General features: G+C 36.5%; 1 protein-coding gene across 1 annotated transcript in view; it reads right to left on the reverse strand.

Annotated features, from left to right (window-relative positions):
• Positions 1 to 17,970, reverse strand: part of ARHGAP21 (Rho GTPase activating protein 21) — a 44,779-nt gene that overhangs the window by 8,964 nt on the left and 17,845 nt on the right. The window contains exons 5-18 of the mRNA XM_012644200.1: positions 16,934 to 16,970; positions 14,755 to 14,880; positions 13,485 to 13,769; positions 11,140 to 11,204; positions 10,599 to 10,735; positions 9,871 to 10,013; positions 9,029 to 9,184; positions 8,852 to 8,930; positions 8,204 to 8,277; positions 8,035 to 8,124; positions 5,688 to 5,813; positions 5,471 to 5,512; positions 5,049 to 5,154; positions 3,144 to 3,175 (exon numbers count right to left, since the gene is read on the reverse strand). Of these exons, the coding sequence (XP_012499654.1) occupies positions 3,144 to 3,175; positions 5,049 to 5,154; positions 5,471 to 5,512; positions 5,688 to 5,813; positions 8,035 to 8,124; positions 8,204 to 8,277; positions 8,852 to 8,930; positions 9,029 to 9,184; positions 9,871 to 10,013; positions 10,599 to 10,735; positions 11,140 to 11,204; positions 13,485 to 13,769; positions 14,755 to 14,880; positions 16,934 to 16,970 (1,498 nt within the window). The remainder of the gene's footprint in view (positions 1 to 3,143; positions 3,176 to 5,048; positions 5,155 to 5,470; positions 5,513 to 5,687; positions 5,814 to 8,034; positions 8,125 to 8,203; positions 8,278 to 8,851; positions 8,931 to 9,028; positions 9,185 to 9,870; positions 10,014 to 10,598; positions 10,736 to 11,139; positions 11,205 to 13,484; positions 13,770 to 14,754; positions 14,881 to 16,933; positions 16,971 to 17,970) is intronic.

Below are 17,970 nucleotides of genomic sequence, written 5' to 3' on the forward strand. Positions count from 1 at the left end.
TGTCCATTTCTTCCACATTTTCCAGTTTGTGTGCATAAAGGTTTTTGTAAATCTTGAATCTCCACGGCATCGGTTGTAACTTCTCCTTTCTTGATGGAGGTTAGCAGAGATTTTTCTTTTCTGTTTTTCGTTACGTTAGCCAAAGGCATGTCAATTTTGTTTAATAAAACAAAAAGTTGGTTCTTTGAAAAAATAATCTTCCGTATAGTTTCCCTATTGTCAATTTCATTTAGTTCTGATTTGATCTTATTACTTTCCCTTCTGCTGGGTTTGGGGTTGGTCTGTTCTTCTTTTTCCAGTTCTTTGAGTCGATTCATTAGGTTTCTATTTGTGATCTTTTTGACTTTTGGATATAGGCATTTATGGAAATAAACTTTCCTCTCAGGAGTGCTTTGGCCGTGTCCCCCAGATTTTGATAACTTATGTCACCTGTGTCATTTAGTTCAAAGAATCTTTTCATGTCCATCTTTACTTCCTCATTTATGAAGGAATCGTTCAGCAGAAGGTTGTTTAATTTCCATGACTTTCTGTAGAGATGAGAGTTTCTGTTGGGGTTGATTTCTATTTTTATTCCACTGAGAAGATGCATGGTATAATTTCTATTTTTTAAAATTTTTTGAGACATGCTTTGTGTCCTAGAATATGGTCAATCTTAGAGAATGTCCCATGAGCTGATGAGAAGAATGTATACTCAGTGGTTTTTGGGTAGAATGTCCTGTTAGTGTCAGTCAGGCCCATTTGTTCTAGAGTTCTGTTTAAGTCCATTATTTCTTTGTTAATTTTCTGTTTGGAGGATCTGTCCTGTGCTGTCAGTGGGGTGTTGAGGTCTCTGACTATTATGGTGTTGCTGTTTATCAATTTGTTTAGATCAAGTAGAGTCTGCTTTATGAATCTGGGTGCATACATATTTAGAATCGTTATGTCTTCCTGTTGAACTGGACCCTTCACCATTATATAGTGATGCTTTGTCTTTCATAACTTAGTTTTTAAAACAACAAAAGTAATCTGAGATCAAAACTGCCACCCCAGACTTCTTTTGGCTTCCGTTTGCTTGAAATATTGATTTCCACCCATTCACATTTATTCAGAGAACTGATAAGTGGGGTGAATTACTGTTCATTCTGTTGGGTTGCATTTTGTTGCTTTGTTTTCTCTCTTGAGCCATTGTGGGATCTAGCCTTTGATCTTTAGCTTTATAGTGGTTTTGTATTCGTGTTTATTGTGCTGATCCTTGTGTAACTGTTTTGAGTGCTTCTTGGAGAGCTGGTCTTTTCTTGGTGAATTCCCTCAGTTTTGCAGGGTACAAGATTCTAGGCTGGGCATTATTCTGTTTCAGAAGAGTGAGAATGGGGCCCTAGTCTCTTCTTGCATCTAGGGTTTCAGTTGAGAAGTCTGGAGTTATTCTGATGGGGTTTCCTTTGTATGTTACTTGTTTCTTTCGCCTTACAGCTCGTAGAAGGGCCTCTTAGTGGATAGTGTGGTCAGTGTGATGACTGCATTATGTGATGTCTTCCTATTTGCATTGAATCTTCCTGGGGTCCGTTGAGCTTCTTGTACCTGTGTATCTAGATTTTTAGCAAGGCCTGGGAAATTCTCCTCTATTACATCTTCAAATAGCTTATCCAGCCCTTGAGTGTTTTCTTCTTCACCTTCCAGAATCCCTATCACCCTCAGGTTCAGTGTTTTCACATAATTCCACATTTCTGGTAGGCTTCTTTCTTTTCTCTTAATTTTCTGCTCAATCTCTGTGACTGACTTATTTAATTGGAAGGAGTTGTCTTGAATCTCTGGGATTCTTTCTTCTGTTTGATCTACCCTGTTCTTGAGGCTTTCCACGGTGTTTTGTAGTTCCCTGAATAAGTCCTTCATTCCAGGAGAGGGGTTTGATTTTTCTTGCAAGTCCTGGCTTTTTTTTTGTTTCTCTGTGTTGGTCATCCATTTTTTCTTGCATATCATTGAGTTTTCTTACCATCCAAGTTTGAAATTCTTCTGTCATGTTAGTGTTAATGTCCATTGCTAGAGAGCTGTTGTTCCTCTTTGAGGGTGTGCTTTCCGTTTGAGTCTTCATACTTCCAGAGTTCTTTCGCTGGTTCCTTCTCGCCTTTAGATTTTCATTTGGATAATGACACGCCCTGTTTAGTCTCTGAGCCAGTAGGTGGTGTCTGTGGGTGAGATTCGACCACACCCTTTATGATGAATCAGTAGATGCAGTAAAAGGGTGTTCAGGATGACCTCTCTGTCAGTAGGTGGCACGTGTTGAGAGGAGCAAGCTGCAGTGCTGTTTTTGGGTCCTGTAACCAGCTCTTGTTCCTCTGGAACATTATATTACAGGCATGGGACACTGCCACCATAATTAAGATGAAGAGACCACTGTAGCAACAGGTTAAGAAACATGCATCTAGGGTGAAGGGAAGGTAGGGATTTCAAACAGGTATTTATTTCTGAGTTAAAATCTCATCTTCTGAGGCCTGGTGTGGTGGCTCATGCCTATAATGCCAGCACTTTGGGAGGCAGGAGGAATACTTAAGCCCAGGAGTTTAAGGCTACCGTGAGCTATGATTGTACCAGTGCACTCCAGTGTGGGTGACAAGAAGAGACCCTGTGTCTAAAAAAAAAAAATCTCACCTTCTTGCAAAAGAGGTTGGGAACCTGTTCTAGGTTAAAGAAGTCTAAAGAGACTTGACAACTCAATGCAAGGACTGATAATGATAAATGTATAGTAACAAGATTCTATAATACTTCTGAAATATTTGCCAATAACATGATGTGATGTTTGAAGATAGATAGTCCCAGGAGGAGGAAAGTGGGTGGTGTGTAAAAGAAACATGACAGGCCGTGCCCTTGTAACTGGTGAAGATGGAGAATGGGTGCAGGGAGGCTCATTATATTCTTTTCACTTCTGTATATGTTAGAAAATTTTCACATTTAGTGTAGTACACTAAACTATGCTATGAGAAACTTAACATTTCAACAACTTCCAATCCAGTGTGCAACCATATTCTATTTCAGGAATTTATTTTTTTGATGTAATAGACTTTGTTGCTCTGAGTCATCAGACACGAATGCATTGGTATATTAATCATAGCAATGAGCCAAAACCAATTCCCCCCTAAAATATTTCCAAATTGTATGAAACAATTTACCTTAGATTTTGTTGAGTCACTAGTAGCTGAATCTGTAAGAAGTTAAATAAAACACGGTCAGTAGCAGCCCATCTTACTGCTCTCGACAAACAATGCAAAACTTATGGAAGAGACAGGCACAGAACAAAATGTGAAAGCAAAACTCAAAACAATAGAACACAGTGGATAGTCAGAGCTCACAAAGATGCAAGCTGCACCACAGAAAGCCACCGCCATGAAAGGATGCTGTGAATTGTAGGCAGAACCAGCTCAATGATAGGAATGGCAAAGGAGCCCTGTGCTAGACAGAAACAGAAAATACTAGTGTTTGTTAAATTTGCTAAATCGTCAATCTAGCAGTAAAGAAGCTTGATCTTTTAAGAGTTTTCTTACGTACCACATCCTGTATCTAAAACTGATACACAATGTAGAACTTTTAAGATCGTTGGCTGCCCTCGCTACAAATTGAGACACTCATACGGGCGTATTTATGTTGATTTTTGTCAGACTTAAATTTGTATAAGCGTATGGATGCAAAAGAGGATAACCCTGCTTCCAGGTCACTTTGGTTGCATATTAAATAATGCTGATCTTTGTGCTTCAGACCCCAGTTGCAAAGCAGTGTGCGGTCAGGGGTCCTTTTGACTAGTTTGGTTACATTGCTACCAGTTTTGTAATTATCTGTTAACAAATGCTATTATGGAAATGGAAAAATGGAGACCATAATTTTACTGTCTGGCAAAAACTCAGATTATACAATTACAAAGAGGGTAGGAAGGGGCTAGCATTATTCAGGATAATGTCAATTTTGAAATTTCATCTTGCAACTTCAGGGAAATTGATTTTCAGAATTAATGAGCTGAGCCCCGTGCCACGCCCCTTTTAACACATGGCTAAATGCTTTATGACTTTAAGAACTGGTAGACCATACCATGCTATTTCTCCTCAGGGTCTGCTTCAGAAATAACAAGAAACAGCAGAAAAACTTTTAAGAAAGTAGTATTGATCTGTTTACAATAATGTTAAGAGAAACTCGACACCACAGATCAACTGTGTTTGCAGTTACAAGAATCGGGGGTTTCTGCAGACAAGGCAGCTACAGTGTGGACAACAATCCTCTTTCTTCCTACAGGTCCAGCTGTCCATCAGGGACATCACCGAATCCACTAGTGACATTACCGTGTGATAGACTCCTCCCACTTCGCCTGTTCAACATCAGTATAGATTTGCCTGTGTCAGTAAGTGCTGAAAAAACCCTTTAGAGGACTAAAACAAGAACTAGAGACAAAGGGAGAACATCGTGTGAAACATGCTAGATTAGTGCAACAGTTTGGCAGGAGCAAATTGTCATCAAAAGAGCCTATAACAGCTAATACTTAACCAAGCATTAGGGTGGCAATAGGAAACAGAAGAAAATAAATGTCAAATAGGTTGACTGTGACATTTGTAAGTGACAAGTAATACAGTCTATTTATGAAAATGGTGCCCATTAGCAGTTCAGCATATTTTAGAACTTCGAGCTCAGGAATCAGGACTACTCATACAGTCTAGACCATACTTTCTGCCCTCACAGCAACCACATATTCAGTAGCATGTATCTGTTTTACCTTGTGATGACTATTACATGGAAACTGTGAATTAAAAAAAAAAGAACAAAACAGTGGTTTGCATGCTCGTTTCCCTCATCGTTCCATTCTGACAAACATTACAATTCCATGCACTGCCAATGGCATTACAGTCACTGGAAGATAATTAAGATCAATCAGAAAAGGAAGATTAAGTTTTTTATTAGTAGAAAGGAGAAAAAAAAGAAAGAGGAAAAGGAAAAAAATCAGAGTGAGTTGTTACTTATGATTGATTTGCTCTTTCGGGTTACAGGAATGTAGCTTTTAGCCTAGAGATCAATGCTGCCCAGGCAAGAGTTACCTGATACATCTCCAGGCGACACTCCTGTCCTTCCAATGTTGGTGAGTAAGTGATCTATGTTTGGCACTGGCTGGGAGTCTACAGTGTTTTCTTCCTGCACTGTTGTCTATGGTTAATAAACAAAGATCTCTTCATCATCTCTTCAAAGATACTTTCTTTAAAATTCAAACAACACTTAGTAAAGGCACATTACTGAATGGAGCACCTGTACTTTTTTTTTCTTACATCGTTTACACATCATTCATCACAAAATAAGCACGATACTTGTATTTTCCTTAGCTCAGAAACTGAGCTAGAGACCTGCTTCCAGGGTGCAAAGCGGACAATAGCATACAGAGCGGGAAGTTGACACTGTTGTAGCATCAGGATCTCGCGTCCCCAATGAAAATAACCGAGTACGAATGCGGACGGACGATACTTACAAGAGGTTCTTCAGCACCTTCTTCTGTGAAAAACCAGTCATGCTAAAATTTAAAATAAGAGAAATTAAACAAGCTCCTAAATAATACCTATATGTTGGAGGATAGTATAGAAAAAAGGTAATTTTCTCAGGACAGAATTTGGTAATGTTTTCCCCCCTACCAAATTTTAGCTGTGCATGAAAATGCATTTCCTTGCAGAGAGGAAGCCTGAACTTACGTGCTGGATTAGTGTCTCTACGATCTTGTACTGGTCAGGCATGTGAGTGACCATGTGGGTCATGTTGTCTTCTGATGTCCGCACAAGAGTTGGCCCAAACACTATTGCTAGATTTCTTGGTTCCATCTGAAAGAAAGGATGTTGTTGGACAATAGCAGGTCTTTTCATTAAGGAATGTTGGCACTCTATTTCTGAAAGGCTTTTGATGAAAAAGAAGCCAAAGGATGGTTGACTGATACAGATAAAAAAATGTTCTAGTGAGGATTTTCATAAGCAAGTTTAATGACAAGGTGTAGTGCCTAATTGGCATTCGTGTTTTCCAAGAAGTCTTTGGTTGGAAACAATTGATTTGGTTCAAAACTAGTATTATGAAAACTGGGTTAACTGATAAAAATTTTAAAATCAAAGGAAAAATTTTGCAAAAGAATGGGGAAACTCATTCCCCTTGAGAACTAAAAAGTGGAAAAAGTGCTAAAAGATACATAAAAGGTTCCAGATTTGCCCCAGCAGCAGTATATCAAGGCCACTAACATGCAAGAATCCAATGTCTGGACATATTCTCTCTTGGCCATTTTACTTCAATTAAGTCTTCTGAAGCTTAGCCTCACTGCAACCTGAATGCCTCAATATTAAGTACTTTTATATTCCTTTTCAAATTATTAGATCACCAAAGATATGAATCTTTTGTTTTCCTTTGTTATGTCTTTCCAAATCTGACATAGTATTTTGAATTTAGGATTTGATTAAAATGTTACATTCAACCTACCCTAAATACATACCAGGGGAAAAAAATACCATTAGACTATTTTGCGAGGTGCTTGCAGGCACACACACCTTTTGGGTATGGTACAAAATAGCAAACCCACAACTCTCCTCCCCTTCTGCTGTGCATCTCATAGTATAATCAGGCCTGTGTTATGCCTGCTAACCTATGTTCATGGTGGAGAAATTATGATCGAAGGCAGGATTTTCCTAGAGAGAAACTATGGGGGAAGGGTTTACTTAGCACACAAGGCATGTTTCTAGTCTCCCTCTAGAATGTGTAGTCATCTTATTGTTACAACTGTACTGGTACAAATCTGTTTACTTAAAACAAATTATTTCTTACAAATTATTTCTTGAAAGATGCTCCAGAAAATGTGGTCCAAAAAGTCTAGAAGTGAAATACCATAGCCCCTTCTTCAAGATTCAGTGTTTTCTAAACTAATTAGACCATCAAAACCAATGAATGATGTTATATACTTCAGGAATACTGAACTAATTAGTAAATATTTTAGCTATAATTTTATTGAACTTTTTGTCTCTTACTAAATGAATTTCTGGAAACAGTATGCTAAATTAATAAAGGCTTTCATTTCCTTTTTTTCTCTTTTAAAAAAAATCTTCTGTAGCCCTGTCATTATTGAGGAAATTATAACATTGCTCTAATCTTCTGGATTTGCAGGTAATAGGGGTTGACACTATTCTCATAATCGACTGGGGGCAACTGTCTCCCAGAACAGCCACTAAACAGGTCTGAATGAAGGCATCTTCCCTACCCTAATTAGAAAAGGGAGTGTCAGCAGTGTTCCTGAGCTTGGGGTATTCTCTCTTATTTTCCTCTCCAGTAACGAAGTGGTAACGTCCTTGAGTTAGAAAATCAAGGTTTTACAACCTCTAATGATGCAATGGAATTAGGCAACAATCAAGATTACAATGTATCTGGCTGGGCGCGGTGGCTCACGCCTGTAATCCTAGCACTCTGGGAGGCAGGCGGATCGTTTCAGCTCAGGAGTTTGAGACCAGCCTGAGCAAGAGCAAGACCCTGTCTCCACCAAAAAAATAGAAAGAAATTAATCGGACAGCTAAAAATATATAGGAAAAAAAAAAGATTATCAACCAAATAAAATGTGTGGACATTGACTTAAATAACTATTAAAAACACCATTTTTTAGAATCAAGAATGTGAACTGAATAGTAGATAAACAAATTTTGCTGTGTGTGTGTTTAATAAAGAATGTGGTATAAAAAGGGGGAAAAAAACCCAAACAAAAATGTCTGTTTTTTGCTGTATACCATTTGGGACCTTCTGACAGTTGCATCATGTGTGTGTTATCTATTCAAAATATTGATTTACAGTTAAAATCAAAGAAGCAAAATTTCTGATTTTCATTTTTCTTGCTGGATAACTGTAAAAAAATGTTTTTTTAAAGTGGCAACACCTGGTATTTGGGGATCTTTAAGAGCAATTTTTAGAAGGGCTTATTTTAGAGCTTTTGTTGAACACATTTTGGTCTATCTGGCATGAAGCAAATCTTTCGAACTAAACCCACTGAAAGTACATTTCTTCAATATGCACTTTACATACCTTATTTTTTTCTGAATTTTCTGCCACTGTCTTCAGATGAGCCGAAAGAAACTTAAGTGTTTCGTAATGATGTTCGGGCAAATCATGAATCTGAAACATATTATTTTCACAATGGATTTTAAATACTGAATTTTAGTTGTACCTCCAAAAATGTAAAAATAATACCTACTAGTCTTTTTAATGTTTTCAGACGATCTAGAGGATCTTCTTTCCGATTGGCTTCAATAAAATCGGCATATTTATCTGACAACAAGAATGATAAAGCAAATATCGCTTAGGTGACTCGTAATCTAGTTTTAAGGTTCAGTTTTAAACTACAATGAGAAAAAGAAAAATGGTGGGAAGATTCCCAAATAGCCTTTGATAGGTAAATCTCTAAAATTTATATTTTAGATATGGTTTTTAAGGATACTCCAAGCCTTATCAATAGAAGAAAATTCACTGAAATGTGAGTTCCTTGCAGGTACCCTCCTAAATTTACACAGCCCATCCATTCTTCCCCACTCCCTAACAGTATCTAGTACAGCATCTTAAATAGCATTCAAATATTTGGCACATTTCTATTAAATGTAGCATATTATGTCAGAAGACTTTTGACTGGAAATAACATTTTCAACTTGACTACAAATGTGGATGAACAGGATAATATCAGAAGAAAAAAATTCAAGTGATGAAAGTATACAATTATGCTTTTAATATATACATACATAATAACTAAACAAAACAAAACCTCCTGTTTCGTTTTAATATTCTATGGTTTTCCAACAGTTGTGACTTGAACCATTTCATCTGGTATCTTTCATGGAAGTTAACTCACCATTTGTGAAGAGAGGCTCAGGGAGTTTTCTGAAGAAGGATTTTAGTAAACTGCTTATCACATTCAAATCTCGCCATTTCTAGGTGTGCAAAACAGAAATACAGTATTTTTGTAGTCAATACCACCAAAGGAAAAAAAACCTGGATCAGTTATCCAAATAGAAATAAACACACTTACATCATCCTGTATATCAATATCAGCCATTCCCTTGTTGAGTTCTTCTTGCATACTTGAGATGGCTGCATTATTTCCAGGAACTCTATAAATACCTGTATATTCAAGACCTCTTTCTTCAACTAATTTGCAACATATGTCAACTATTAATGGAATATACTGCAAAACAAGACATAAACATTTAATATAGCACAAATGTTTGTTATTTAGTGAGTAGTTGTACATCACAGCTAAAAGGCCTTTTGCATCCAAAAGGAAATACATAATTGCTGTTATATAATATAGAGCAAATCAAGTATACAGACACTGCAGAACAGAGAATAGTTAAAACCAGCTGGAGATATTTGAGACAGTGGGAAGAGAATGAACAGGCCGAAACAGAAACTAGAGCAAGTAAGGAGAATGTGGAAAACAGTACAGTTGAATAAAGTCAAGAAAAGAGAGAGTAACGTCAATGAACTCATGATATGAATCTTAACGGAAGTGTTATAAACAAACACACACATTTACATTTATTACACTTTCTTAATCAGGGCCTTGTTCTCATCCTTGTTTTAAGATGCTAAAAGCAGAAACACATGATTTGAAAATGAATTCTTACCAACCATTTCAGATGTAATCCCAATGGTTAAATAAATTATTCCGTTTCAGAGTCAATATATTAGGAAAAACATTATAGATAAAATTATTCAACATACGGGTCAGAAATACTTGGGAAAAATGAAGACCTACTATGAAAAGGAAAATACTCAATAGTTGACAGTCTCTGATATCTGAAAAGCTATATGCCCATTATAATTACAACTGAATTAATGACTTGAGGAAATCTGGCTGGTGTCTCCTACCCGATTAGTATGAGCTGGCGGGCAATCATCCAGTCGAACGCCAAATGTTCCCGTAGCAGTAGGCTTTTTTTCAAATGTCTTTCTCATAATACTTGGAATGCCTTTTCTCCATGTGCCTTTGTCTTTTGGGGGACTGGTATCATCTTTGGATTGTGATCCGAAATAAAGTAACACGATAAAGGAAATGGAAACAAGAACATTTAAATCATGACTTTAAAAACACTTTACCCATGTTTACATAGACCAGAGTCCTAAAATACAAATACGTCCTATATTTATCAAAAATATTCTATTCTCTTCCTAACATGGCGTTCCTTTTAAGCGTCCATATGATTTAATAGATATGACTTCTACTTATTCACCCTTTTGCAATGTATAACTTTGAAACAGGAAGAAAATAAAATTAGTGTGTTATCTTTATAGTGAGATTTTAGCAAAGGGAAAAATAATGGTTTTATTTCAAAATGATGGCATCTGCATTCTCTGACTCATCAGATTTGTAATGTGTCTTATGTAAGTGCTGGAATTTCCTTCACTTTGTCTTTGTCATGAAACTGGTGTCTTGGGCCTCACCTTAAACAGAAAGGCCCCCTCAGCCTGAACTGGGCCTACAGTGACCTGTGAGCTAGCTGACACTGACGGTACAGAAAAACACGAAAGGAGCTTTAATATGCCAATCTTAAATCATTTTATTTGTTAAATTTATCCAAGAGAGCTAACATCAGTACCTTTACTGAGAAGTTTCCTTTCTGACTCTTCCTTTGGAGAGTGTGGGCTTTGAGTCTTTGGCTCTGATTTAGCACCAAGCAAAGTCTGCCTGATGCTGAGACTCTGGCGAGGTGTTTTTGGCAACTGTTCTGCTTTGCTGTTGAAAGAAATGAACATTTCTTAACAATTACAGTCATCCCCTGCCTATCCACAGTTTGCTTCCTGTGGTTTCAGTTACCTGCGGTCGACCAAGGTCCAAAAATATTAATAGAAAACTCCAGAAATAATTCCTAGGTTTGAAATTGTGTACTGTTCTAAGCAGCATGATGAAATCTGGTGCTGTCCCACCCAGGATGTGAATCATCCCTTTGTCCAGTGTTCCCACATTGTATACGCTACCTGTCTGTTCCTGTATAGGAAAAACATAGTATATACAGGGTACAGTATTAACCACAATTTCAGGCACCTACGGGGGGTCTTGGAACATATCCCCCATGGATAAGGGGGGATACTGTACCTATTTTATATCCAAATGAACTGTACGCATGGTGGGATTCTCACCTCATCAGACTGTTATATTCTTTTATTCTTCGACTAATTAGATCCCTGTTAGTAACTCCAGTGTCCTACAGAATAAACAGAAGGTAAAATTAGAACATCAATGCTAAATATAAATAAGCCTACATTTTTGAGGCTTTCTATTGTATTACTTTGCGTATTCAATACAAACACTACCATTTGTTCTCAGCTGTTTCAAAGCCTCTATTCAATAGCACCATGTCACAAATGTTCCAAGTGCCTCCCTGATTGCAAAAAGAGTTTTCTGTTTATTTTTTTGTATTCATGCAATACCCAGAAGAGTACATGCGAGTAACAGTATTCTTATAGTATTCTTATTTTTTGAACTGATCTGTCATTTTTTAATAAATGACTAGGAAGCAGAAAGCTAGTTTTTTCTAATAGTAGAAAGAATGATCAGCATTTAAAAATAATATGACTGGATGAAAGATGAAAAAATACAGCTAGAATTTGCTAATGATTAATTTGTAGGAGCAGTGAGATGGAGGGTCAACTAGTATAGTAAGTGGAAGTTGGATTATCAGAAAAGAAAAGCTCAAAACTTATTTACTTTTTTTTAACCTCTGCTGGTTAACTTTTATAATAAGCTATATGATAAACCTGGAGTTGACCATAAAGTGATTGATTGTTGACTTTTTTGCTGTTGATTCCAATTATACATTGGCATGTGTCCTCCATTTTTTTTAAGTTGCTTCATTTTGAGATTCTTATAAATGACAATGCAATTTACAAAGAATACAAGCTTTGGAATAAAATAATTCTGAATTTAAATGGACTCTTCCAATTTACCAGCTGAGAGATAATAGGATTAAGATCTAGAATAAGATTGCCTAGATTTAAATCCTACCCCTGATGTACATAACTATGTAACCTTAGGGAAATTACTTAACCTCTTGTTTCCTTGTTTGTAAAACAGTGATGGTAATAACAGGATGCATTCATATGGTTGCTGAGATTAATGCATGTAAAACGTTTAAAATAGTGTCTGCCATATGATATATCCATGGTGAATTATTTTCTCATATATAAAACTAAAAGAACAAAATACCTGTGTTTTAAGATTACAGGAGGATGAAGGCTCACATTAATAAGTGTTTACTATCTGGCAGACACTATGCTACATTCTTCGGAAGCATGATCTCACAAACAGCCCTGTGTGTCACACATGGAATCATCTGAAGGAGTTTTAACAATGACATTCTACTACCCTCTGGAATGCCTAGAACATAGCGGGGGCTTATTAAACAAACCCCTTTCAACTGTTATTTAAAGCTGAAATTTACATCTAAGTTCTTATTCTCCCTGTCTATTTTGCAAAAATTCAGGTCTGATACTATCTTTATAGTGGTGGTTGCAGAAGGAAGGTTGCATTGATAAGACTCTGGTGTTAATTTTTAACCACAAATGCAGCAGGGTACAAACTACTAGAGGAAAAAAGCACAGGCATTTTCCCTGTGGTATAAATTTTCATAATTTTAATTGGATATAATGGAAATGACTAAACTAGAGAACATAATTTGCATAAGTTTACAGTTCACGTTGGTGTTCCTGCATACTGTGCGCAAGGAAAAAGAACTCTGTGCCCCTTTTTTGGTCGTAGCAGTCATGAAAAGTGACTGTTACAAAGTGTAAAAAAAAAAAAAAACCTGTCAATGACAAGGAAAAACAAGAAGGCACTCTTGAGCAAATGCCAGACTTAATCAGTGCTGAATTTGCTTAGTAAAGTTTATTGTTATGTATACTTAAAAAATTACCTTTACTACTGAAATTCTTGCTGTAAAAATATCTTGATGGTCATAAACTGGACACTCTCGAGTCCCTAAACATTGTTCCTCACAAAATTAAAAAAAACAACTAGCTTATAACATGATTTTTCATAATGCAAGTTGTCTTAGAAACCAAGTACTATATTGCAATATGCTATATAATATGCTTGCCTGTATAATTCCACTAACAAAAATCATGTATCAGTATCGCTCTGCATTTACATAGTTATTTGTATTGACACACATTTCTGCTATAACTTATGCTCCACAGCAGTCCTGTTTTTGAGATAAGGAAACAGATTCAGAATAATTTGGTCACAAAAGGAATGACCAGGATTGGGAATCTAGGTCTCTTGTCTGCGGTTCATTGCTTCCAAGAAGGTATGTAAAATATATGAATAACCTATTTTTCTAGTAATGGTGATTTTTCCAAAATATGAAACTGATACGAAATAGGCACACCTGAGTTTTTCTTTTGATCAACTTTTTTTTTAAGTGAAAATAACATTTTTTTGTAAAAAGGGTGTGTCCGATTCCCCCCACATTCTTTTGAACACACACCTCTTCGTTGAGGTTGCTACTCTCCTGGATGGTCTTGATCCAGGCTAGCATATCGTCTCTGTCTTCAGCCTGGAACAGGCACTCACAGTCGGACGTGGTGAGTCGAAACACATTTTTCCTCTTGGTCTCGCTGTAAGAGATGTCTATCAAGCAAGCATTAACACTGATGGGCTGCTCCTCCTCGGATGGCGTCGTCTGCTCTCTTTTATCTTTGTACAAATAAAGTGAATGGCCTCGAAGTACAACATACATCTGTTTCCATGGCCGAATACTTCCACCAACTCGCTAGAAAATATGAAACAGTTCATGAACATTCAAACAGGTGGCTACATCTCTGTGACAGGATAAACACATTAAGCAATATCCTTATTACACATATATGTGTACCTAGTTGGTAGGTGTCTGATTTACCTCAACATAGATTTGCAAGGATAGGAAGGATAAAAATTGTGCAGCATAAACCAAGTTAGGCAATGCGTCGTACCAAAATCAAGGGTGGTTGACGTCCCAATATTAATTTAGTTGGGAAGACAGAATGAACAAAGTAATTCAAATAAAATAAGTGTAGCAAAATATATTTTAAAAATCCATCAGAAAAAATCTTTTGAGTGAAAGACAGACTGAAGACAAGTCTTAGAGCGTGCACATGATAAACATTGCATGAGGAGTTCCCAAAACAATATGTATAAATAATAAATTGAGTTAACAAAGTTGGCCAACTTTATATGATTAAGCAACAATATCCACATCCAAGGGGAAGTTTCTTAAAAATTTTAAACTCTTATGGTGACATTAAAATGTTCCTATAAGATGTCCAAATATTGTAAGAAATTTTTATGGCAAAGTTTTTATTATATTAGAATCTACTTGATGCATATATTGACACTGTTATACTTATTTAATTAAATATTTGTAAAATGGGACAAATAAAAAATTTAAAATTATTAATATGGAGAATTGCCATTGTGATAACCTCTGGCTAATAAACAAATAAGAGAAACAGAATTCCCTCTCAAATATTTCAATTTCTTTTTTTACACTGCCAAAATATATTCTATATGTAGTTGATACATAGGATGAAAAGTATAAAACTAAAGCAACGATTAAAATTTAAAAAAAATAATTTTTTCTTTACATAGAAAAATATTTATAAATTTTTAATCTTTACTCTTTAACCTGGATATCTTTCCATTTTTTTGTATACAGAATTTATGCTTTATTTGTCAGGGCCTGCATTTCTGATATTCATAGCAGCTTAAAAACACATTACCTTGCCCTTATCAGTGACAAGTGGCCGGAAATGGAGCCACCCTTCCTTAGCAGCATCACTGAAAACCTCCGAGGAGGAATCTTTTCTGGATCCAGAGTCTTCTGAGGACTTCTGACTATCTGTGATCTACAGAAAAGGCCAAGAAAACAGTTAAATGTTAGCTTTTCCATTATAAATATTTGCACACTGAAATTGCTTTGCAGAAAAAGTCTTACTTAATGTTCCAAGTGAAGGGCTATTTCTGAAAAAAATCCTCATTTTATCAATACATTAGAAAAATTTCCAGTCTCATTAAAGAAAATGCGAATGGACTATCGCCATCACAAAGGAATTTTTAACCATTGAAAAACAATAGAAATAGTACGATTTTCCTGCTTTCAAGAGTTCACATTTTAGTGGAGAAAGACAAATAATTTTCTTAAAAAGAAATAAGAAAATGATGAGTTGGTGACGTGTGCCATGTGGAGAATGAAAACAGCATGATGCAAGAATGAGTGAGAAGCAACTATAAATTGGTGGTGTTGAGGCAAAGCCTCTCTGAAGAAATAACATTTAGTTAAATTTAAAAAAGGAGCCAGTCATGGAAGGTCAGAGGGAACAGAAGTTCAGGAAGAATGTACAGCTAATGACTGTATATTCATCATTATCATTTTAAAGTTCAATGGGAGAGAAATAGCTACTTCTAGATTGGTTAGGGTTTCTTAGGCCACGAGTGCTGCGTGGAGAGTGCATTCTAAAGGGACAAGCATGAAAAGAAGTGTCACAGAGGGAATCCAGATGAGGAATGACGGTGGCTTGGACTACAGTGGCATAAGTGAAGATGGTGTGTTTTGTATTTTGGAGGTAGAGCGGACTGGATTTGATACGGGGGAGAGTGCAAAAGAAGAAACCAGGCTCGCTCCTAGATATGTGGCTTGAGCAAGTGGGTGAATTCAAGTGGGCTTAGTGAGATGAGGAAAACTAAGAGACAAAGAGGTATAGGATAATCAGGGTCTGCTGACCATGTAGACCTTGAATTGCTGATTAAACATCCACCTGAAGGTGTCATTTAGGCAGGAGCTTACATGAGCTGCAGTTCAGGAAAGAGCCCAAGGCCTGCATTATAAACTTTGGGAGACCTTTGTATAAGATGACTGAAGAAACCAGAGTAGATAAAGAAGGGTCAGCACGAGCTCTAAGCATTCCAACATTTTAGACAGAGACTGAGCAGCAGTCTTCGAGGTAGAAGAAAAAGCAGAAAAGAGTGGCAAAGCAGAAGCCAGTGGAAGGAAGCATTTCAGGAAGGGAGTGAAAAACTGTGTTGGGTACTACTGAGAGGTCGAGCTTAAGCTAGTATAAAAAACAAAGTAACCGTTAGTCTCAGAGCCTGGATGTCACTGGCAACCGTGGCCTGGGCAGTGCTGTTCTGATGTGCGCAGGCTGACACTATACACAACTTTCTCAAGAGACTTTGCTGTGAAAAGCAGAAGAGAACACAGGAGTAGTGAGTAGAGGGGGCTGTGATTCCAGGAAGGTTTCTGCTCTGTGCAGGAAATAGCAGGACGTGCCTGCAGACGACGGGGAACGCGCCAGTGGAGAGACGGTGGCTGCGCAGAGGAGAAAGGGCCTCTGACACTGTGAGAGGAGAGAGAATCCGAAGTGCGGGTGTTGGTTTCTAACAGGGTAACGTTCCCCGTAAAACAATATTTAAGGTAAGAAAAAAGAAGGCAGGCAGTGTGGGTATAAATGCAGAGGACTGATTATTTCTGGAGATGGTAAAGAAACTCCTAACAGTTGTTACGTTTTCAATGGCGTGAGTGGGCAGGGGAGAGGACAGAGGTGGCTGCAGGGGGGCAGGGGAAGGCATGAATAATAATTTTGAGAACAGAAAAACACACAACAAAATACAGAGGACTGCTGGGCAGTTAGATTTTTGGCCTTGAATTGATAAAGTGAGAAAAATTAGCACAATGAGATAAAGTGTTACATACTTGATGCATATGTTTAGAAATGAGAAAACGTTTTATACGTAAAATTATTTTCCAAATGCACTTGAAACTTACAGAATAAAAGCTTATAGTATTTAAATATTAAATGTCTAATGGATAGAAGATTATTTCACTATGCAAAGCTAAAGTAATCTAAGATAAATAGAAACATATATCATTTGCTTGATGTTCCTGAAATGTTGAATACCAACCTTGATTCCTTTCAGGCTAGATACATGTTTGAAGGACCTGTTGGGAAAGAAGTATATAAATATTTTCAATACATACAAAAAATGCCTTACAGATGTAAGAATAATTTGACTATTTCAACTAACTTTTCAATAAGCTGACATTTCATCATTACCATGTTAAATGCCCACTGTTTAACATAAGTGAGAAAAACAGCTAATTTTATAAATACTTACACTTTCGATTCAATGATTAAAAACTTTCTTAGTTGATATGGTAAATTAAAATTGTTTCTGCTTAAAGGATGGGATTTTTTTTTTTTTTTTTTTTTAGATCAAAGAAAAAGCTACGCAGGCTGAACACTGAGGTTTATATTATTAGTTAGCCATAGTTGTAATGGTATACTAAGGATTTCCACAATAGTGCGGTTGACTCTGAAATGTGGGAGTTACTGCTATCTTTTAAAAAGGAAGAAGTAAAGGTGAAAATAGCTCACAAATCCAACCCTGTATCACTAGAAAAATTCCTGTTATCCTAGAACAGTACGCTCTGGCCATAACTCATATAAGCCTCTCACAGTAGCTGGTCCAGGGAAAACCAATTTTATCAGAATATAAATGACAGTCAAATGGAACCCTCAGAGGATCTTATATAAAGATAACATAATAAAAGAGACAAATTGTTCTTTGACAGAAATATTGATGTCATAAAAGATGTCAATATGCCCCAAATCAATCTATAATTAAACATGTCAATAAAAATATTCATAAGAATTTAAGAACTAGGAAACCTGATTTTAAGGTTCAAATAGTAAAATATACAAAAATAGCCAGAATTCAGAAGGAACAAAGTAATGATGGGTACTAGCCCTATCAGATAAGAAGAACATTATAAAACCACTATAATTAATAGAATCTGGTGTACAAGAATATATAGATAAATCAATTGAATATAGCAGAGCCCTAAAATAAAACTAAGTACATATAATTTAGTATATAATAAAGATGATATATCAGTGGGAAAAGGATTCAATAGGTGCTTCTGGGACAACTGACATACT

This window comes from Propithecus coquereli, unplaced genomic scaffold (assembly GCF_000956105.1).
Source record: "Propithecus coquereli isolate 6110/MARCELLA unplaced genomic scaffold, Pcoq_1.0 Scaffold103, whole genome shotgun sequence".
NCBI classification, from domain to species: Eukaryota; Metazoa; Chordata; class Mammalia; order Primates; family Indriidae; genus Propithecus; species Propithecus coquereli.